At 40.4% G+C, this 22,872-nt stretch overlaps 2 protein-coding genes across 3 annotated transcripts in view; one reads left to right on the top strand and one right to left on the bottom strand.

The window, feature by feature from the left end:
* Palld (palladin, cytoskeletal associated protein) overlaps positions 1-22,872 on the top strand; it is a 298,300-nt gene that overhangs the window by 161,987 nt on the left and 113,441 nt on the right.
* The window catches only part of Cbr4 (carbonyl reductase 4), a 175,707-nt gene continuing 166,560 nt past the window's right edge, over positions 13,726-22,872 (bottom strand). Inside the window, exons 5-6 of one of the 2 annotated variants that reach the window (XM_029559543.1) lie at positions 21,484-21,561; positions 13,726-13,757 (exon numbers count right to left, since the gene is read on the bottom strand). In XM_029559543.1, the coding sequence (XP_029415403.1) occupies positions 13,741-13,757; positions 21,484-21,561 (95 nt within the window). In that variant the 3' untranslated portion in view covers positions 13,726-13,740. Of the gene's footprint in view, positions 13,758-21,074; positions 21,168-21,483; positions 21,562-22,872 lie in introns of those variants that run through there. The other variant, XM_029559542.1, reaches the window with a different exon arrangement.

The following is a 22,872-nucleotide window of genomic DNA, read 5'->3' as shown; positions in this document are numbered from 1 at the left end:
CCCATACTCTGAGCTCAGGGCCCATGCTGTAGCATCCACTTAACAAATAAGGGAGGAGCCAGGCAAGGTGTTGCACACCTGTAACCCCATCACTCAGAATACTGAAAGCAGGAAGATCACAAGTTCAAAGCCAATCTGGGCTATACAGTGAGACCCTGCCACAGCAAGATCAATCAATCAATCAATCAACCAATCGATAATTGAGGAATTAATAAAAGGCTTCCTTATTTGATGAAAATCACCTGCAAAAAAAGGTTGTCAAGGGGCCGGAGAGATGGATCAGTGGTTGAGGGCACTGGGTACTCTTGCAGAGGACCTGGATTCAATTCTCAGCACCCACATGGTGGCTAACAACCATCCATAACTCCAGTTCCAGGGGATCCAATGCTCTCTTCTGACTTCCTCAGGCATTGCATAACACAGGTGCACTTACATACATGCAGGCAGTACACCCATACACATAAAATAAAAATTTTTTAAGGTTTGCAAATGGCCTCTCTCTTGTAAATTTTAAGGACTTTCAGTACAATTAAGTGTTTGAAGAACAGCTTCAGTATGTTCATATACAGGGAATGAGATCATAGAAATTCTCATAAAAGTGCTGTTTGAGCAAGTGTTTTACCACTTATCCTTTGACAGTAACAGTAAATGTGTGACAGAAAGCACATTTTACTTTTCCCACCACACAACATGAGGCCCTGTGAAGCTGAGCAACTGGGGCAAAGTCCATTTTGTCCTCAGTGAGCTTCCAGGAGCCGCTGTCAACCTGCCCTGACTGTTCCAAACAAGCAGTGGCTACGGCCTCATGGGAGAAATTCAGCTTGTTTGATTTCCTGAGAAGTTAGGCAAATAACTTTGTCTTCCTTTTTCTTTTAAAAAGGTAGCCAAGTCTAGTCACAGTTAGTTCATTTGCTTATAATTTTGACCTGTACCAATAGTTGAACATTTTTCCTCTCTTCAAAATTCTTATCTTAAAAGAGAAGCACCGGACAATGCAGTGACTTTCAGATATTTCTGAAAAACCATTTGCTTGGTTTGAAATCTCTGTACCACCTTTATTCCATTTGTTGACCTCTTCTAATCCACCAAATGCTGTGTAGCATATCTCTGTGACTCATCCAAAAGCATAGTATATTTAGACCACCATGACTGGCTAACAGTGTAAACAGTGCTACTCTCTGTCCTCATCCTCAATCTTCTCACCAGGAAATTGTCTAATTCCTAGTAAAGGCGTTGATCAGATCACCCTGAGATATATTACTTTGGGATAGTTTCATAACCAATGGAATTCTAGGCATTTTCTCATTGAGAAAGAACATGTATCTTATAAAAATCAGACTCCATGAGAAATAGATTTGTGTTTCAAACTCCTTTTCTCAGCCTTATGACAATAATGCCAGTTTGCATGGTAAGGTCAACTTATTCCTCAGGTTAACTTGAAAGAAAAACAGTTAATTTTTAAAAAATCAAAGATCAGATCAACAGTTCAGCACACAGCCAAACTCCAACGGTAGCTGCAATCAGAGCTCTGTTTTATGCTTATTGTTACACTGGTCTTTGTACTGACCCCTTCTTCCCACCTCCACACCCTCCCATTCAGCTGCCCGCTTGCTAATTACTCAGAATATATCCCCTACATATGAATCACACATTAAGCAAATCTCTCAGGAAATTTTGCAACATATTGAGTTAGAGAGGAAGCTTCCTCCCTGATCCCAGTCTGGATATTTTTCTTGAGTTCTGTCATCAAAGCAGAAGCAGGGCCACTCTTGTTATGGGTGTCAAGTTCAGAGTTGCCTGATCTTTATGAGAAGGCTGCCCAGTGGCCCACTTGCCACTAACAGAACCCATGTCTTAAAAGAAAATGTGGGCTACACTCCAACATAGCCTCTATATTAATACAGACAGACTTGATAGTGTTATCTACTGTATTCTTCCCCAACCACAAGACTTTTCTTACTCGTCTTAATGGTCTCAATCTGAAGAAAAATTAAAGTTGCTCTTCTGAAAAGAATGCCATTTAAAGAGACTTTAAATTTTAGGTAAAGGAATAAAAGCTGAATGATTAAGGTGTCATTTTCTGAACTGCCAAAATACAGTAATTTTTTAAAAAATCTTAAAATTAGAAGGGAAAACTTTTTATGACCAGAACAAAGGCATTTGCCCAACTTCTTATTGCTTCTACTATATTTATTTGACTCTAGATAGATATTGATGCAGAAATAGCAGAAGATGCTGAAAAACACAAAGAAGAAATTGTAAATTTCCTGTAACCTACTTCTATAGAGGTGGTCACTGTTAATTTTAAAAAATTATTTACTTATTTATTTGGTGCTGAATATCAAACTCGGGGCCTCACACATGCTAAGCATACACTTCACTACTGACATACATCCACCCCAGGCCCCACTGTTAATGTTTTAGATGTTTAAATAAACATTTTTACAGTAGAACCATATTGTATGTACTAATTTTGTCCTGCTGCAGCATGCATAGTAAATATTTGCTGAAATAACTTGAACTTTCTCTCTCTGTGGTATGTGGTGTGCGTGTTATGGTGTGTGTGTGTGTATGGTATATGTGCATGTGGTTCATCGAGTGTGTGGGTGTGTGCACCCATGGGCACCTGCGTGGAGACCAGAGCAGGAAGTCAGGAGTCTTCCTCTATTTCTCTCTGCTGTGTTGCCTGGAGACAGGGTCTCTCACTGAACCAGAAGCTCACAATGTAGGCTAGGCTGAATGGCTAATGAGCTCTAAGGATCCAAATATCTCTGCCCCTGCCCAATGCTTGGATTATAGGCATGCATAGCCCCACCAAGTTTTTAACATGGATGCTTTGGGATTTGAACTCAGGTCATACTGTTTGCAGAACAAAGGCTCTTACCCACTGAGCCCTCTATTCAGCCCCAATTTATAAAGTTTTTAAAGGTATAACTATACCACTTAAAGTAACATTGTTGACTATGGTTCAATAAACTTTAAATAAACTAACCAATGTGTTAAAGGGTGAGAGAAGTTTTGGGTAGTTTTACAGCTGAATTGCTCAACAGAAAATACAGAAGAAAGAAAACACTTGTCTGTTGCATCTTCCAAAGTAGTCCATTGGAGAGACAGCAACGTCTCTTAAGCTGGAAACATTTCTAACATAAATTCTTTAAGTCAAGCTCTGCCTAATCACCTTGAACTTACAGGCAAATTCTCCAACCACTTTTGCTAGCATCATCTTTTATTCAGATAATGAATTTGGAAATAGTGTTCAGAATTCAAGTCCTGTAGCTTAAAGGAGGATGAAATATCTTCTAATTCAAGACTTTGTGAACTAGAACTATTCCTGTACCTCTTAAGCAACCCGCACTGTGTGTGTGTGTGAGTGTGTGTTTATGAAAAAAAATATGTAAAATAATTGAAAATCAGGACTTTTATTTGATAGATGAGTTCCTGGAAAAAACATGTATAATAAATTTTGAAATAGCTGACTCTATTTTCCAATAAAGTGCCATGGTAATTTACCTTAAATTTTATGTTACTTCTCCTGAGGTAGAATGCCTAAATAATATATTCCCCACAGGTAGTTACTATAACTGTTTCCTGTGTCTCTTTCCAAAAATAGTCCATGAATTTATAATCGTTCACGTAGTGTGCGCGCCTGTGTGCATTGCTGTCATTTTATATGGTACTCCTGGGGATATGTCCTATATAGAACTCATGACGCATATATATTCTTACCTCTTGAGGGAATTAACAGGTGAATATTTTTGTTGTCTCTAAAAATGGTCCATGAGTATCAATTTTCCTCTGATTAGAAGCAGGATTTATATTTGCAATAAAAGAGGAAAATATAAAACATTTGCTTTAAAAATTATTCTTTTTTAAAAAAATTCTTGCTAACTTCTATGCTTCTGTTTGTACGCTTCCTTGTACAGAGGTCACAAAAATCTTCTCTGTATTGTTGATTTTAGAATATGTGCTGCTAAAGTGAGCACTGCTTCTGTTTTAAGAGGGAATTCTTTCCTTGTACCAGACACAAAGACCTAGTCCGTGGAGATTAAACAAGACATAAAAAGTTTGGTAATTCAAATCCACTTGAATAAAGAACCCCACTTATCATGAGGCTGTAAAGAGGGTAAAAACACAAGTGAGCAGAAAATATTTGCTGCTCACGTAGACAATACTGGTCCAGGACACACAGATAACAACCAAGAATGCCTACTCATCAGTAAGAAAAAAAATCAATTACCAAAAAAGTGAAAGACTAACACAGCCATTTCACCAAAGAGGAAACTCGAATGGCCAATAAACATGAAGAGATGCTCAACCTCATTAGTAATAAAGAAAATATGAATTAAAACAGCAGACATACCATTACCCGCCCACCTGATTGACAAAATTAAAATCTGACTGCAGGAAGTTCTGGCAAGGATGTGAAGTAACAGGATATTTCATACAGTTCTGGTGGGAGGATAAATTGGTCAAGACCACACTGGAAAACATTTTGACATCATTTGATAAACCCGGATGTTTTACTAACTTTGTGACCTAGCGATTCCACCCTTCAGCATCTCCCTCAAAGAAATATTTACACTTGTATACCCAGAGACACGTATTCAGGATGTGCAAGGAAGCCTTGCTCACCATGGCCCAAAATGCAAATAGGCTAGAGGCTGCTCAGCAGTAGACTCAACAAACAAATTGTGGGACAGTGGCTCAATTCAATGATATTCAGCAAATAAAGTAAATGAACTATCCAGACAGAAAAACACAGGTAGATCTTCCACACATAATACAGAACAAAACACAATGCATATAGAAGGGTTTTAGTTTAAAAGAAGAGAGGATCAATACAGTTTGCTCAGAGGTGTATATAGGAAAATCCAGGAGATGAGGTGTGTCCCAGTCAGGACTGTGGTTACTCAAGGGCCTCTACAGAGGAGGCCCTCACTGGATACCTCTGTGTTTAGACTTGAGCAATAGTTACCTCAATGTTTGCTGTATAACTCTTTGGTAAGTTGTAAATGTTCTTAAAAGTCGTGCAGATGAATGTTTTACAATGATTACTAAAGAGACAGGAGAGAGAGAGAGAGAGAGAGAGAGAGAGAGAGAGAGAGAGAGAGGCCTGCTCCCAGATGTCCCCAGTGATAGCAGGCTATTCAAGGAAAGTAATAAAAAGGGTTGGAACTGCACTTCCTCATCATACCCAGTTGTGTCTGCAGACGCTTCCCTGGGTCTTAGGCAAATTCTCTGTTGTTCACCCCCATCCCCACATAAACAACGCCAACTTCAGAAGCGGTCCTTTGAACCAATGAAGACTGTCCAGCAGACATCAGGGGCAGCATGCGTAGTAACTGCGGATGCTTGGTACTGCCTTTTTCTTACCGGTTTGTAAAAGTTCTAATGGCAGGTAGCTATTCACCCAGGAGGAATAAGAAAGCATGGACTAGGATTATTGGCTCCCAGCCTGAACCATAGTCAGTTTATACCTCTGTGCATTTACCATTTACAAGAAATGCCCAACCACCCATAAAACTGGGCAGTTTCTAATTAGGAATTCCCTAATAATGAGAAAAACAAAACTGCTGCTTCATTTAACTGTATACAAAGTACTTTGTGATCTCAACTCTAGATTCTCACAAAACAAAGAGTTCATTTTTTTCAACAACATAAATCAACAGTTCCTGTTTACTAGCAACAGGGATCTATAAAAAGAATCTACCTGACCTATGAAAGTGCTTTGGGACTCATTTGGAGCTCAGAGGGCTTCTTTATGCCCATTGAAAACTGTCCCAGTAGTTTAAAAGATTTCCCCGTCTTCATGGGCCATGACAGAGAGGGCTTCAAGGTGTTATTTGAGAGTTTGCTGTTGACTTTGGCATGGTGAGAGGTCTCGGTGCAGAAAGGTGCATGGAGCATGCTGTCAGCGGAAGCTAAGCTACACCCTGCACAGACTAAGGGTGGCCTCTTGGGAGTTGTTTTTCCCGTGACAGAAGGATTCCTGGGAATGCTATTCAGGCATGTCCCTGTGGTGCTACAGTAGCATCTTTTGCTTTTCCATTTACAATGTGTAGCTTTTACAGTGGTAAACAAGCTGGACTTTCAGGGTAGGTACCATAAATGCATGTTAATGACATTCAAATTGCTCCAAACCCTATTGCCCCAAATAGCGCCAGGTATAGAATTTATCTTGACAGATTATGTTCTGCCAACCAGAAATATATAAATTCAGAACCTAGAATGCTATCCTTACAATCAACCCCTGGGAAATGGCCCCATATATTTGTGCCAAAGTTGGTATAAGCCACACACAGATGGCTTTATCATCTGTCTGCTGGCTGGTGATATCCCAAAGTCAGTGAGGAGCTACTGGTAAGTATCTTTGGGGGTAGTCTTCAGATTTTTCAAGACGTGGTACTTGATAACTTTTTTTTTTATTTTTTTTTTTTTTTTTTTTTTGGTCTTTTTGTTGGTTCTTTTTTGAACAGGGCCTCTCTAGTCACAGCCCACATGGAAGTCACAATGTGAACCAGGGTGGCCTCAATCTCCACCTGCCTCTGCCTCCTGAGGGCTGGGATTAAAGGCACACACCACCACACCCAGCACTTGATAACTTTTTTTTAGCACAAAGTTCCTTCTCATTATAAGATTCTGTGCCTCTGGTAATATATGATGTCTTTGACTCTTGCTGATGACACATGTGGGTGCCAGGCACAAAACCAATGTTCCCCTTCAGCAGGAGCCCCAGGCAGCACCAGGTGAGCTGTTACAATGACCTGTTTTCTGAGGAATATGCTCACACCTGACCTATTATTAAATAAGCTTTAAAGTAGTATTTCCACTGGTCGTAGTAGTATTTTACTGGTTGTAAGTCAGTAAATATTACACTTATGTTTCTCAACATCAAATCTCTGTCAGTGCCCTAAAGAGGAATTTTTCTTTTTATTATAGGAGTTAGGTGTTTGGAATAAACATGCTAGATGTATAATTTCCTTGTGTATAGGGGGTGGGGAAGGCTTGCTCCTTTTATTTTAGGGTTTCAAAAAAAATGAGTGCATTAGCCAAAAGCTTAAAGCTGGGAAACTGATTTCACCCTGCTGTGCATTTAAAGGGTTCCCATTGACTAGATCTATAAGCATTTCCTAGACTGTAGACTGGCTCTGTAAAGGGGTGCCAATTAACCTTTTAGGTAAAAGAATGTAAGACTAGAAAAAAAGCCTTGTTATAGGGAGAGGGAGACCTTCACACTAGTACTCGGTCAGAAGGAAACACAAAGAGAATGGGGAAAAAAAGTAAAATATTTAAGGAATTTTTTTCCCCACATAGACGCTTTTCTTGGTCTAATCCAATGCTTAAACTTGCCTGGATTTCCTTTGGGATTACGTTCAAACTGCTTTTCACAGTTCTAAGCATGCAGAGTTCTTGCCCAACTTCATGCCTCTGTGCCTGGTGTTTTCCAAAATTGGAGTGCCCTTGCTCCCACCCCCACCGCCTTACATGCCTCTTACTCACCCATCCTTTAGACACCTTTGTGAACGGGGAGGCCTCCCTGTTCCCTGCTAGACAGGCAATTTCTGTGGCCCTGTTGTTCACTCTTTTCAAAAAGATTTATTCTTATTTTATTTTATGTACATGTGCGAGTGCTTCCGTGTATGTATGCGTACCACGTGAATGACTTGTGCCTGTAGAGACCAGAAACATCAGATCCCCTGAAGCTGGGAGTTAAAGATGGTTGTGAGCCACCATGTGAGTTCTGGGAACCTAAACTGGTTCCTCTAAAAGAGCATCAAGTGCTCTTAACTGAGGAGCTATCTCTCCAGACCCTGGCCCCATCTCTTTACCTCTTAGTACTTACTGCATTCAGCACTTTATAATGATAGGTCATGATTATCTCTGCATCCCTATAATGTGAGATCCTGTCAAGCAGGGATTTTTATCTCATTTTTTATATTTGTGGCACTTTTATCTGGACTTGTGTCTGGCACAACGTAATATCTATTCAATAAATACTAATTGAATAATCCTTTGATTTCCAATATCCAATCATTTTTAACATATATAATCAGGTACCTGGCCCTTGATATTTTTTTGCATCAAAATGGAATAAGAATTTAATGTGGTGGACCTCTTTCAACTGGGAGAGTAGGTCACTTAACATAGATTATTTTCATCAAGCAGCAGTTAGATTTAAAGAATATTGTATGTATGTGTATGTGAATATGTGTCCTAGTTACTTTCTATTGGTATATAAAACACTGATCAAAAGCAAATGGGAAGGAAGGGGTTTATTTGGTTTACATGTCCCAATCACAGTCCATCATCTCGAGGGAAGCCAGGGCAGGAGCACAGGACAGGAACCTGGAGGCAGGAACTAGGTAAAGGCCATGGAGGATTGCTGCTTACTGGCCTGCTCCCCTGGCCTGTGCTCAGCCTGCTTTCCTATGCAACCAATACCATCTGCCCAGGATGGCACAGCCCACAGTGTGCTTAGCCCTCTCATGTCACACAACAATCAAGAAAATGCCTTGCAGACAAGCCCACAGGCCAGTAGGATAAAGGAAATGTCCCAGTTGAGGTTCCCTCTTCCCAGATATGTCGAGATGACAACTGACGCTAGTCAGCACAGTGTGCTATATGGTATATGCATGTGAGTGTGTGGGTACTCGTGCTCATGTGCACACAAGCAGCAGCTAGAGGAAGACATTGGGTATCGTTCGCAATCGCTGTCCTCCTTATTGCCTTGAGACCAGAGCTTGCTTTTTAGGCTAGGCTGACGGGTAAGGAACTCTCGGGATCTTCCTGTATCTACTCTCCAAGGTTGGAGTTACAGGCAAACACACTCATGCCCAGATTTTTTATATGTGCCTAGAAGTTCAAATTCAGATATTCATATTGAATAATGTGCTCTTACCCATGGAGTGGTATCCCAGTTTCAAGAATATTTTTTAAAGTAAGCCATTGTTATTTTCTTGGTACTTATAATCTATTTGATTTATTCTTAGGTGTGTGTGTGTGTGTGTGTATGTGTGTGTGTGTGTGTGTGTCTGTCTGTCTGTCTGTCTGTCTGTCTGTCGTCTGTCTACATATGTGTATGTATTTGCTTATGTATTGTGATGGTCAGTGTAACTTGTCAGCTTGACAAAAATCTAGACTCACTTGAGAGATGGGCCTCTGGTGTGTCTCTGAGGAATTAGCTTGTTAACTGATGTGAGAAGACCCATCTCAGTCGTGGGTGGGACCATTCACTGGACAGGGATCCTGAACTATATAAGTGGAGAAAGCAAGCTGAGCACTCATCCCTTTCTGCTTATTCATTGTGATGCAACCAGCTACTTCAAGTGCTGCCTTAACTACCCCACCATGATGGACCATACCCTGAACTGTAAGCTAAATTACTTTCACCCTTAAGTTGTATTTGTCAGAGTATTTTATTAATAGCAACAGGAAAATAAACTAAGACATATGCTGTGTGGATAGCTTTAGTATCAACTTGACACACCTGGGTTGACGGAGCTTCAACTAGGGAACTGCCTCCATTGGACTGGTCTGTGGCTGTGTCTATGGGGCATTTTCATGATTATTGAGTGATGTGGGAGGGGCCAGCCCACTGTAGGGAAGGGTGCCACCCCAGGCAGGCAGTCCTATATTGAATAAGAAAGCAGGTTGAGTGCAGGCCAGGGGAGCAAGCCAGTAAGCAGCGTACCTCCATGTCCTGTGCTTCAGCTCCTGCCTCCAGGTTCCTGCCTGAGTTCTTACCTTGGGCTCCCTCAGTGATGGAACTGCGACCCAGGAGGTGTAAGCCAAATAAACCCTTTCCTCTGCAAGTTGGTATTGGTCAGATTGTTTTGTCACAGCAATCAAAAAGAAACTAGAAAGTGTACATACACACACATATACACATATACATTTACACACATATGTTCATAGTTGTGTCTCCTCTTTCAACAGATATGTGCTGTGTGCCAATCTTATGCCAAAAGCAGTGCTGGGCATTAGTGGTCAGGATGGTACTTCATCACACATCTCTTCTCAACACTTAATTATCACTGAAATACCTGATGGCATTCAGAAACGAGATAACTTTTCAATGAGCAGAAGAAAAGGGAAACACTTTTGAAGAAGGAAAAACAACATACATAAAAATGAGTGTGGACTTTGCAAGGCACAGTAAGGAAACTTTCGAAGTTCCGTAGAGATTTGGGGAAAATAAGAATCTGTGAATACCAGAATCTTGCTTTGTGCTGTGTGTACTGAAAGCCATGAATGGCCATATAACAAGGCAAGTGGTATTTAGTTGAACCTAACTCAACAAGTATATGAAGTGTTGTCCTTGAGAGCTCAAAGCCCAGAACCTATCTTATATCTGTAATATATACCTCAGTAAGCTGACGAGCCTGTAAAGGTAAAGAATATTAACTTCTTCTAAGAGATCCAAGAGGACTTTATGGAATAAACAGATTTTGAACGAGGTATGAAAACTGAGTAGGTAGATGTGTAAAAGAGAACACATCCAAACAAGTTTAACAGAAGTATATGAGCTAAGAATTTTAAGCATTAAGAAATGTATGCAACTATGATCCTTTGAACCAGGAAACAAACAAAAACAGGGTATAAGACAAAAAAAATAAAACCTCATTTCTTATAAACATAGTATCATCTTTATATGCCCCAAGTCTAACTAAAGTCCAACACTGGATAGTTCTGTGATTCTGGTTCTCTTCTCGGGTTCGGCTGCTTCTTGCTTATGGTGCCTTACTTGCAGGTGTCCTTGGTGCTTTTGTTTGTTCTATTATTTACTGTAAGCCACTGGTGTTCCTCGGAAAATGCAGACATTCTTAGAGGCCTGCATGGAAGGTGCCTTCTTCCAGGATTTGTTTGTTTTGCCAGAAGTTTAAAGAAACCACAAGTCTGAGGCAGTTTTTTTTTTTTTTTTTTAAATCATCCTAAGGTTGAGAATTTATATGTAAATTTGTAAGAGGTTCACTTGTAGTTTGACTGTTCTCCACGCTCTTTCTCTCCCCTGCCCTTCTGAATATCAGCCTCTCTAATGCCAGTGACCCTGAGCCCAGTGTTTACTGCCCAGCAGCCACCAGCAGTTGTCAGTGGCCCTTTGATGAGAACCACAGGTGGTAGTTCTCGGTGCTGTCTAACTCTCAGGGTCTGGGGCCTGTAGCAATTCCCAGCCCTTCTCCTTCCTCCACAGTTAGCTCACATAGTCCTTTTTGCCTTCCACAGTCTCAGTTCCCAGGCACTCTCAGGAATTCTTCAGTCGCCTCCTGGCTGCTGGGTGTGCTTAGAGCTAGCAGCGCCTCCTGTGGGCAGACGTTCATGAAACCAGCGTAACCCACTCTACCAGTGATAGAAGACTACTGGTTCTTTGGGCTCTCTGAACATCTTTTCCAGTTAGTTTTGGCCCTATGCAAGGTAAAGAAGCATGGGTGTAAGAAGTCAAAAAGAGGGTGCGTGAAGAGAAAAGTATATAGACTGTGCTTTTTAAAATGCTTGGTGATGAAGCTAGAGGCTATGGTGCATGCTTTCAACCCCAGCACCCACAAGGAAGAGGCAGGGGGGTGACATCAAGTTTGAAACAAAACTGGTCTAAATTACAAGTTCCAGTCCAGCCAGGACTACATAATTTTTTTTTTTTTTTACAAAAAGATGATGAAACAAAAAAAAAGAATAATAGTAGTTTATAATTTTTTTTTTTAGAAGGTGGTTACATAGAGCTACTCAGGCTGTGAAAACTAACCTCCTACTATTACCTGTAGTCAACTAGAGCCAGGCAAGGACTCTTACAGATCTTTGTCCAAGCCTGATCTCTTTAGAGCTACCTCACTGTAGACCATGGGTGGGGGGCACCAAGGATTTGCTAAGAAGCTCTCCTTCCTTTTGTCATTTCACAAAGCTTAGGTTTGTCAGGACACTATGTATACAGAAATATCTTACACTCTAAGATATTTACGTGACTGTAACCACAGGCTCTGTCACATAGAGCTGATCATGGATAGACAGGGGCAGCATCTGTGGAATGGAGAGTTTGGCCGGAATTTCCAAAGGAGTTTTCCAGAATGGCAATCTAAGCCATGCCAGATGTTGGGAGACCACACTTCTAACATTGTTGATAATGATTTCAGTTCCACACTCTCTCCGGCTTGCTGTGCAAGCATTTTCCATCTCAGGCGTATTTCTGCAGTCCTTCCTAATAGCAGTGAGGACTACTTAACGTGACGACACGTTTGATTCTCAATTAGGATTCCTTGATGAATATTTAAATTCAGAATCAGATCTAAGGAATCAGCTTTCAATTATATTCATTTACTTGATGTTTTATAATTGTGTTGTGTGTGTGTATGTGTGTGTGTGTGTTACATGCCCATGCCCACAAAGACACACATATTTCTGCATTGGAATCAAATATGGCAAAGCAATATAATAATGGTTTTCTTTTTCCCCAGCAAAATCTGGAGTATAGATTAGAAAACTGGAGACGTTCTACTAGGCATGGAAATCAGAATGAGACCTAAAAGTTATACTGTTTCCCAACCTCCTCCTCCTCTTCTTCCCCTTCCCCTTCCTCTTCCTCCTCCTCCTCCTCTTCTTCTTCCTCCTCCTCTTCCTCTTCTGTTGTTTGGATTCCCAACCCCACACAACCTCAGCAGCCCAGATACCAGGCTCTCTGAAAACATACTGAGCCCAGGAATAAGCAATCACCCCAAAGGCAAATAGAGGATAGGAATGCTAGCATAGAAAGTCTTACCATCCCGGGAACTCTCTTAAGTGTGGATTCCTTTTCTTTTGGAAAAGGAGATCCCTGTGAAGAAAGGAAGAAAGAAGGAAGGAAGAAGGGAGGGAGGGAGGGAAGGAGAGAAGGAAGAAGAGAGGGAGGGAAAGAAGGAAAGAAAGGAGGCCTCATGTTTGAAGATTCAGGAAATATATATTTTTTCCCCTCAAAATAACTATGTCTCCAAAATTCAAGCCTTAGAAGTCGGGAGGGGCTGGTATGAAGACTAGTATGGATTTTACCAGAATCATGAATTCTAACCCAAAGGTTAGAGCCTATCTCACTGTGTCATGCCCAGGACTAGGAATACAAGGAATATAAAAGAAAAGACATAAGAATCTTCTCCCACTTCAGTGCAAAGCAATGATAATCTACAGAGGATAAAAATGTAATAGTACAGTGAAGTAATTTTATAGCTATTGTGATGATTGAATAATATGGGTGGTGGAACTCCGTCTCTGAAATCTACCTTTCTGGGAAGCTTCACAGAGTTACCCTGAGCCTAGAGCTAGCATTTTTGAAGCATCCCCAAAGACTGAGACTGATCTAATGAACACTGAAAAAAAGATTGGCCTTAAATCAGCCCAAGATATTGGCAGTCATCAGCTCAAAGTCCAGAAACCAAAAATATCCAGACCAATAACCTTTCTCCTTCTAAGACTTCTAGAGTTCAGGTTCAATGATGTTATTGAAATTATTTAAATCTGCCAGCTTCTAATCATTTTTCCCTACCAACAATTCAAATACCAAATTCGTCAATTTATATATACTGCATCAGCCAAGTTTCTCAAGAATAAACATATATTACAAAGGATATTTATTAGATTGGCTTACACAGTATAGGCTGGGTACTCCAACAACAGCTGTCTGTATGCTGGAAAGGCTGAGAACTTGCTAGCTGCTCAGTTCACAAGTCTGAATGTCTCAGCAGTCACAGTCTGATGCTGAAGGCCTGGAGGAGTTCTAGAGAGTCACTGGTCTTCAGTCCCTGTTGGAAGGCCAGAGAATCTGGGTTCCAGCATCAGCAAAAGACCACAGCAGCAGCAGTAGCAACAGAGTAGATGTACTCACCAGCAGGTAGCAAAGGCAGGCAGGCAAAAAGTAGCCCTGCTTTTTCCTCAGGCCCCTTTATACCTGGACTGCCACGAGAAGGTTCCGCCCACTCTGGGAGAGAATATTCCCCCCTCAGTTAATCCTTCTATGCAATTCCCTCATAGATCCACCCAGAGACATGTCTCTTAGGTGATCTCAGAATCCATCAAGTTGACAACCAAGATTGATCATCACATGCACTAAATTTGTGTACCAGCAAATCAAGACTATGAAGATGAAAATCCATTAAGTAATAGCTTATAGGATCTAAAATGAGCAAAAGAAAAATTTCTGTTAAGATTGCCTGAAATGTTGAAGCCTAACAACTTTGAGAATTCTGATTTTTAAATGAGGTCTGCATGTGGAAGGGAAGACCTATGGATGAGTGACTTCAAAAGTGATGCAGCTGCTTTGCAGCAAAAAATGGCAGGATTCCTGGGTCTTCTAGACTGGCTTTGGTTTGTTTGTTTTCAGACATGGCCTCGCCAAGTAGCCTCTGTTCTTCTTGAATATTCACTTGTATCGGCCTCATAGGATTTAAGAAGACAGGCATGCATTCCTACCCTAGCCAGCTTGTTTTATTCTTTAATGAAAATTTTATTATTTATTTAAATGTGTGTGTGTGCATGTATGTACATGTATGGGTATAATGTGCCACTACACACATATGGAGGTCAGAGTTTCTCTCTTCTAATGTGTGGGTCCCAGGGATCTAACTTAGGTTGTAAAGCAGGTTGGGAGCATCTCAGCAGCCCAAGCCCCCAGCTTGGTATTTTGATGTTAATAGTTCATCCCCAATGTTTTCCAGGACATTGATTAACTTCAAAGTGAACAGTGGTAGTCACTTAAAATTTACAGTATAAGTTTCCTTTTTTGAAATAATTATTTTTAAATTGTTTATTATTATTGTTGTTGTTGTTGTATGTGCACACATGCATGATGTATGGGGGTAGCATATATGCCACAAGATGCATGTGGAGGTCAGAAGACAACTTTATGGAGTTGATTCTTTCCTTCCACCTTTACATGGATTCTGGGGATTGAACTCACATCAACAGGCTTCACACAGACTTTTCCTGCTCAGCCATCCCACCCGCCCTAATTTTCTACCTTTAATCTTTTTCTCCTATAGTAACTGCAGCCACTTTTCGTCTCAAAAACAAAATGAATACACAAATGTAGACATTAATTGAAGGAACTTATAAAACATTTGACAGGTTTTGTGTTTTATGAGCATGTTTTTATGACTATGTTCAATATCCCTAGCTTAGAATATTATCATTCTCTTTGCTGAGACTTCGTGTCACTATGAACTTGTGTAGCCCAGGTTGGCCTTGAACTCTTAGTCCTCCTGTCTGAGCCTCCAGCATGCTGAAATTATAGGCATGCACAACCATACCCAGCTAGAATAAATACCAATATTTTCTTTTAGCAGAATTGCTTGGTGTTCCTATAATAGAATGCACTATAATAGTGTACAAAAGTCCACAATTCCTGGGGTTGGGGAGGTTTCTCAGTGGTAAAGCACTTGCTGCCCAAAAGTAAGGACCTGAGTTCAGATTCCCAAACTTATGTACTGGCTGGATGTGGTGGTACATGGCTGTAATTCAGCACTAGTACAGTGAGATGGGAGGAGGAGACAGAGAATCTCTGGAAGGTGGCAGGCCAACTAGCCTACCACAAACAGCAGCAAACACCAAAAGAGAGAACCTGTTTCAAACAAGGTTGAAGACTAAGGACCAGTACCCAAGGCTATGCTCTGACATCCACACACACACTGTAGCATTCTCATACCTACACTCACATGAACACACACACACACACACACACACACACACACACACATTAAAATGAAAAATAACTTTCACAACTTTCATGCACTGTAAAACTTACCAAGTTTGAACCCACAAGCCATGTTATAAAACACATTGAGAGTCATTGAAGTTGTAACTGATGTAAATAACTGAATGTCTATTTATAATTTCTGTACTGCCTATAGCCAAGAATGAATTGAGTCTTCTCCCAACAAGAATTCACCCAAACTAGTCTAAAACTATCCTAAGTAAAATAGGGTTATACGCTTTGGGAATTTTGTATACTGAACACTATTTCCACATTTGTCACCATGGGGAACACAAATAAGCAAAATTGGCTGACTGGTATTAGGGCAGGAAGAGATGCTCTTTCTAGAGCTCAATCTGCATTTTGAAAGGGCCCAACTGGTTGCTCTAAAGGTTGGTTGCAGCATCTAGCCCTAAGCTGGCAAGTAACAAGGCCTCAGAAATTAGCACAAAGGACAAAGAGAGGGACAGACCATCTTTGGTGGCTAAATGAGAAATAAGATGGAGGAGAGGCTACCCTGTGTTTATGTGACTAGCCTCTGGACGTGAGCTCGGATTCATTTTCAGATCAAGCATTGGGAACAAACTGTAGATATTGAATCACATAAGGGAAATTTCTTCTGGGAAAATTGCTCCCTCTTAATTTTTCAGTAGAGTTAGGCAAGGGCTAATTGCAAAAGGATTAAAACCTTGAAAACTGCTTTGTCCAGTGTATTGTTTCAGGTTTCCCTCTGGAGTGTGGATGATGTGTTTATTTGACATAATAAATACCACCGTCCACTCTGTTCCAAGAAGCGAAAGGTTATGTGCTTGCCGGGAGGAATTTCTCAGTTGTTTATATGTAAGAAAACACTGCTCTGTTTTATTGGATGGGGCAGTGGCAGCTTCTTTCTTAAATAGGGAATGCAGAGGGGAGCTTTTTCCACACACACCCCAGCAGAGAAACCAGAAACTCGCCTTCAGAGCTTCAAATGCCTGGCTGTTCTCAGCCCCAGAGAGCCGTCCCTGAAAGTGTGTGCTGTTCACTTAAGAACACGGACCTTTATTTTGTATTTTGTGTGTTGGCATAGCCACTTAGGCCTATGCTATATATTTCCTCAAAGAACTGAGTTGGAGTATTTGGCATGGAGAGAACTGAAAACCAAACAAAACCACGCTGTCAGCCAAACCTAAGTGCCAGAGCTCTGAGGAATAAAGGAACTATTAACCATTAATTAAACGGCTAGGGTTGAGAAGAGTTGAAGGTTTGGGGTTTCTTTTTTAGGGCTTTTTTTGGTGTGGGGGTGTTTTAATATCTTATCGTACGAGGAAGGCAATTATGTGAAATGCATACTTTGTGGTGAGTTCAAGTGATTGCAGCCTAGTGATCTTCACAAACTCTCATTCCTTATGATTTGCAAAAGGTACTCCTTAAATGGGCATAACTGACGGCTGATTGGCTAGTGAACTCCAGAGAAGGCTGAGTCAGAGAGAACTGTGGAAGCCAGCTTCGTGTGTGTGTGTGTGTGTGTGTGTGTGTGTGTGTGTGTGTGTGTGTGAAGGGGGAGCAGTGGGCAAGGGGCGGGGGTAAAGGCAGGCTGCAAGCTTAGCAGAATGTTTCAACAAGACAAAGAGCAGTTCCAGCAACCAAATAAGGAAGTCGGTGCTGAAGTATTTCAGAATAGCAGTGTGTCAGAGATTGGAGGCAATCTGGGAGAGTAAAAAGCAAAGAAGAATGGCAAAGGGATTTTGTCTTACTCTCTTACACAAGATCCACCGTGAAAATAGTATCTCTGATCTTTTAACATGAATGAAAAATACAGATTTCTTTTAGCCCTTTCTGTTGGCATTTTGTAGCCGAGCATCTGCAGACATGCTTAGAAACCCCAAGAAGCAGCTGGAATAATGAACGTTGTCTTGTGAAAAATAGAGAAACACAAGTTGTACATTAGTACTGTAGTATCCTTGCAATGTATAATTCATGAAACTTTTAGCTGAAAGTAATGGAAGTTTCCAAGAACCAATAAAAATACCCTGAAATATACTTTTAACATGTCCTAAGCACTGATTTGTAAGTATCCTTTGAGAAAAATCCTGACTGCTTAACAAATCAGTTAAGTGTCCATTAGCTACAGATATAATTTAAGTATGCTACTAATCACTAAAGAAGATGACAAAGGAAAATTACAACTTCTCAACACTTTCCAGCCAAAAATAGCATTACTGACAATATGAATTAATATTGATATTTAGTTTTTTTGTTTTTATACAGTGTAATATATAAGGGAACACGGATTTGAAAGAATACTTTTAGAATACTCTTAAACATAATTAGAAACACCATTTGATTTGTTTTGTTCTGCTGTTGGTGGTTTGGAATTATTTTTCTAACAAGAAACCTATTTATGGATACAGCTAATGATAAATACAAGGCATTTGCCCTGGGTCTGATTTTTAAAAACTCTTCAATGACTCTAAATTGTTGGCAGCTTTAAGTTAGGCAAGTGAACAGATCTGTCCTTCTGTTCCCACGCCAGATACACAATTGGACCACCCACACTTGAATCAGAAACTACTAGAACACTGCCTAATGGTAAATAGAGTTTGAGTACAGAGCTGACTAGAGGGCAATAAATACTATTGCAGCACACAGAGACTGAGGCTACCTTCAGATGGCTTTAGCATGTAGTACACTTTGGTTCCAGAAATCACACTCCCTTATGTTTAAACACAAGCTTCACTTTATATACTATATCACTCTTTTGTAAAATGCAAGTCTCATAGGAAATGTTTATCATCAACTACAAAGATTTGAAATGAAAATGAAAAGTGTTATGCTCACAAATTAGCAAGTTTAAATGGCCAGCTGCACCCTAGCAATACTTCACAAATTGACACAATTAAGGGGGGAAAAAAAAACTCACAATAGAGGTCAGGAGCTATAAAACCATTCAGTTTCAGAATTTGCTCTGAGTAAATAATTGAAAAGAGAAAAAAAAGATGCATAAGCCTGAAAACACTCAGCATATCTTTTAAAAAATCTCAGGGGCTGGAGAGATGGCTCAGTGGTTAAAAGCAGCAATGAGGAAATGTAACTGCAGAGGTTTAGGGGCATTCTGAGAGCCCCCCAACATAGCTCTGACCCTGTGAAGTAGCTGAGGCAGACAGTGTAGGGTCCAGGATTATGGATCTCCAGAGACCCCTGGTCAAAAGCCATGAAACCGAGATCCCCGAATTCCAGACTGTGTTCTAGGAGACAGTACACCTAATCTTAAAATGCAAAATTCATTTACTAGTAGAGTTCATCACTTTGGGTAATTCCTTTGCTATGGGAGGCAATTATAAAGACTTCCAGGTGACTAGAAAGCATTTTATATAAATCAACTTCATTTGAATTTTTCCATGTAAGAGGGAAAATTAATTGAGACATAAAACAGTGCATAGGTTATTTGCATTCCCAGCTGTCAAAATAGCATTGGAGAAGCAAGAAATAAATGCATCTTCAATTCCCACGATGGGTTATAATAACCAGTAATTATAAAGCATCAAATGTAATCTCACCCAGTCTCTTATAGTACAGATTCAAAAACAGACCCAGGGGCCAGGGAGATGGCTCAGTTGGTAAATTGCTTGCTATGCAAACATGAGGACCTGAGAGCCTCAGTACCCACAAAAATGGCAAGTGCCCATAATCCTGGCACTGCAGGGAGGACAGGGACAAGAAGGTCCCTGGAGCTCCTGGCCAGTCAGTCTAGCATAATTGGTAAGTTTCAGGTTCACTAGGAGACTCTATCTCAAGAAAAAGGTGGAGGGATAGAGAGATGGCTCAGTAGCTAAGAGCACTTGCTGCACTTCCAGAGTACCCTAGTTTGGTTGCCAGCATCCATATCAGACAGCTTACAACCTCCTATAACTCTAGCTCCAGAGAATTTGACAGTCTCTTCTGGCCGCCCCCAGGAAACACACACACACACACACACACACACACACACACACACATACACACACTTAAAAAATAATCTAGCCAGGCGTGGTGATGCACGCCTTTAATCCCAGCGCTTGGGAGGCAGAGGCAGGCAGATCTCTGTAAGTTCAAGGTCAGCCTGGTCTACATAGTGAGTTCCAGGACAGCTGGGGCTAAAGGGAGACACTGTCTCAAAAAGACCAAAAAAAAAAAAAAAAAAATCTTTGAAATATAGAAGGTTCAGTTGGGCTTGAATTTTATATAAACAAACAAACAAGGTAGACCACAATAGAAGAAGACACTCATTCCTGGCCTCCACACATATGAGCAAATCCTCTGCAGGCATTACATGGCACATTACACTTACATACATGCAAGCAAAACATAGAGAGAGAGAGAGAGAGAGAGAGAAAGGAAGGAAGGAAGGAAGGAAGCTTGACCCCCAGGACTGAAAAGAGATTGTGCAAAATCCCATAGTGAGTTAATGCCAGAGCCAGTACCTGCACTAAATACGGTACTTAAATCTCTAATGGGTGCTTTTCTCTCACAGCCCCACTTACTGCCCTTCCCTTCTGTGAACTTAAACAGCACTTCCATCCATCTTATTTTGACAAACTAAGACCCTGAAGATGCTTTAAATGGCCTATATTGTTGACTTAGACAAGGCAATACTTTTCCCAGTCTTCAGCATCCAGTTATTTGAGTATCAACTCCTTGATGGCAGCGTCCATGTTTCTCAGGAACAGCAATGGGGATGGTGAAGCTTATGGCCGATTGACAGCAGTACTGAGCTGCACTGTGGAAAGTGTTTCCCGCATTTCCTTTCATGCTCAAAGCAATCCGTGAAATTTGCAATAGAATTGCTTCTGTTTTAGCAGGATGAAACAGACTCAATGAGATTAAACAAATTTCCCAAAGCCAAACACCTGGCAAGTGGTAATGTTAAGATTCAGATCCAAAGCTTGAGTTCTTCACATGAAATTGAATTTACTGTAGGACATAAAGTGTCCAAGTAGTTCATAATTCTCCTGAAAACAACCAAAGACTTGAGAAAGAATTTCTATTCTGAGACAATAAAAATAGGGACTTTCTTTCAAGAAAGCAGGTAGCCAAGAAACCATCTGTCAGCCTCAATATGAGAGCAGTAATTTCAGAACAGTTCAAAAAGTACCTACATAAGTAAAAATTGGCAGGGCAGAGATAAAATTTGAAATATTATGCAAAACGTCAGTGACAAAATCAACTGGTACTGCTTTCATTAATTAAAGATCTCAGTAAGAAGTAATGAATGTTTCTATATTTGCTCTCATTTTATTTCCGTTGTTGGGATAAAAAAAAAAATGACAAACAAGCAACTTAGGGGAAAAGGGTTTATTTGACTTGCAGTTCTAGGTGACAGTCCTTCATTGTGGGGAAGTCAAGGCAGGCAATTCAAATGGCTAGTCACATCACATCCACAGTCAAGAGCAGGGAAAAAGGAATACATGCATGTTCACATGGTCACGGTTCAGGACATCCCCACCTAGAAAATGGTGCTGCTCACAGTGGGATGATTCCTCCCACATCAATGAAGTTAATTAAGACAATCCCCCACAGACAGGCCCACAGGCCAACCAAATGTAGATAATCCTCATTAAGACTTTCTTCCCAGATGACTCTAGGTTATGGCAAGTTGATAATTAAAGCTAACCATCACTGTACTCTTGGGCAGATGTATGAGTCCTGCCACATCAACAGGAAAAAGGATTGGGCAAATCAAATACTCTCTTTATCCACAACAACCAAGCTCCCAACACAATAGCCATAAAGCTGAATCAATAATGGAGTGTGTCACTTACAGGATAGAGAAGTCCAAGCTCCCAGCATCTGTTGAGGCTCCATCAGTCTTCCACTGCTCTGGGGTGTTAGTTGAACCTCTACATAAAGGCACAATTTGAAATAATTGCCTTAGCCCATTATATAGACATCCTGCTTCCAAAATTATTAAAATAATAAAACAAATTGCTTCGTATCAAGTTAAACTGCATGCTTGAAGCTGTGTGTTTATAAACTAGTCTACAGATTAAGTCCCGAGTCCTCTGTATTCCATTTGGTGAGTTAAGTTCATTACATATTTATGTTCCTATGCAGGGTGGAGTTTGATCATTCGTTCCCTTTAGTAAAATATTTTTGTGTCTTTATCCATGTATATATGCATATATGTTAATATATACATGTTTTAAGTACTAAACATTTTTAAAATATTCACAGTGAAAAAAAATTCAAAGGATAAGATGAATTTAAGGGAATAGAAATTTTAGTACTTTTCCTCATTTCTCCATAGATTGTTCTCGAAGACAGTTGCTCTGTGTAGTTCTACAACACCCATTTAAAGAGTTGCTATGGAAGTCTCACATGAGGTCAGAATGGGGTTGGCCTTAGCCCGATCCCAGGACTATCCAGAGGGGAGAATGTTAGAGATCACACTCTCCTCCTTCTCCACCAAACCAATGAGACATGAGAATAGGGGACTTGTGCCTCAAGCTTCCATTTCCCAGAAGACTCAAGACTTGATGGAATGTGTTGTTATATTTAAATTCAGAATTGCTAGGTGACTCTCATGAATCAACTTTAGGAATTATGTCACCAAACAAAGAGTCTGTTTTGTTTTGTTTAAGGGGCAGAATGCTCTCTTTTGTCAATATAAGTTGAAATTGAAAAGGAAATCTTGAAGCACTGGAAGAAGTAAGCAGTAGAACACATTGCAGAGGTCAGTAGAGGAGCGACCCAGGGAAGCATCAGGCGCCAAAGGCTAACCTAGATTCACACATCCCCTTGTGGCCTTCAACCTGATCCTAACTCGTTCGTCAGACACGAAGTTTCAGTTTCTCAGTGCTTCAGGGATTTTTGTTAAGCCTTTTATGGGTATCCAAATGAATTAACCATTGTGTCTCACCTACGCTCCAGTAACTCACTTTCAGTGGGCAGTTTTATTTTCCCAGATGTGCTGATTGTTCACAAGGGAGTTATGAGTAATTAACTCATAAAAGAAATGTCCAAATGAATGAACAACTGCAAAGCACCTGTTGTTCACAGCTGATTTTTGTCTTCTTGTTCAGATTATAAAGAGTTTGAGAATATAAGACCCTGTTTTCTTCTTTTAAAGATGTGTGACACCTACTGGTTTAGTCCACATAGAATACAATCACAAAGAGAGAATAGACAGTAGAGCTTGTCTTTGTATCTAA

The sequence above is a fragment of the Nannospalax galili genome, unplaced genomic scaffold (genome assembly GCF_000622305.1).
Source record: "Nannospalax galili isolate Female #2095 unplaced genomic scaffold, S.galili_v1.0 scaffold109, whole genome shotgun sequence".
In the NCBI taxonomy this organism is placed as follows: Eukaryota; Metazoa; Chordata; class Mammalia; order Rodentia; family Spalacidae; genus Nannospalax; species Nannospalax galili.
The sequence above is the reverse complement of the archived record's forward strand: the minus strand, read 5'-3'. Positions and strand labels throughout refer to the sequence as shown.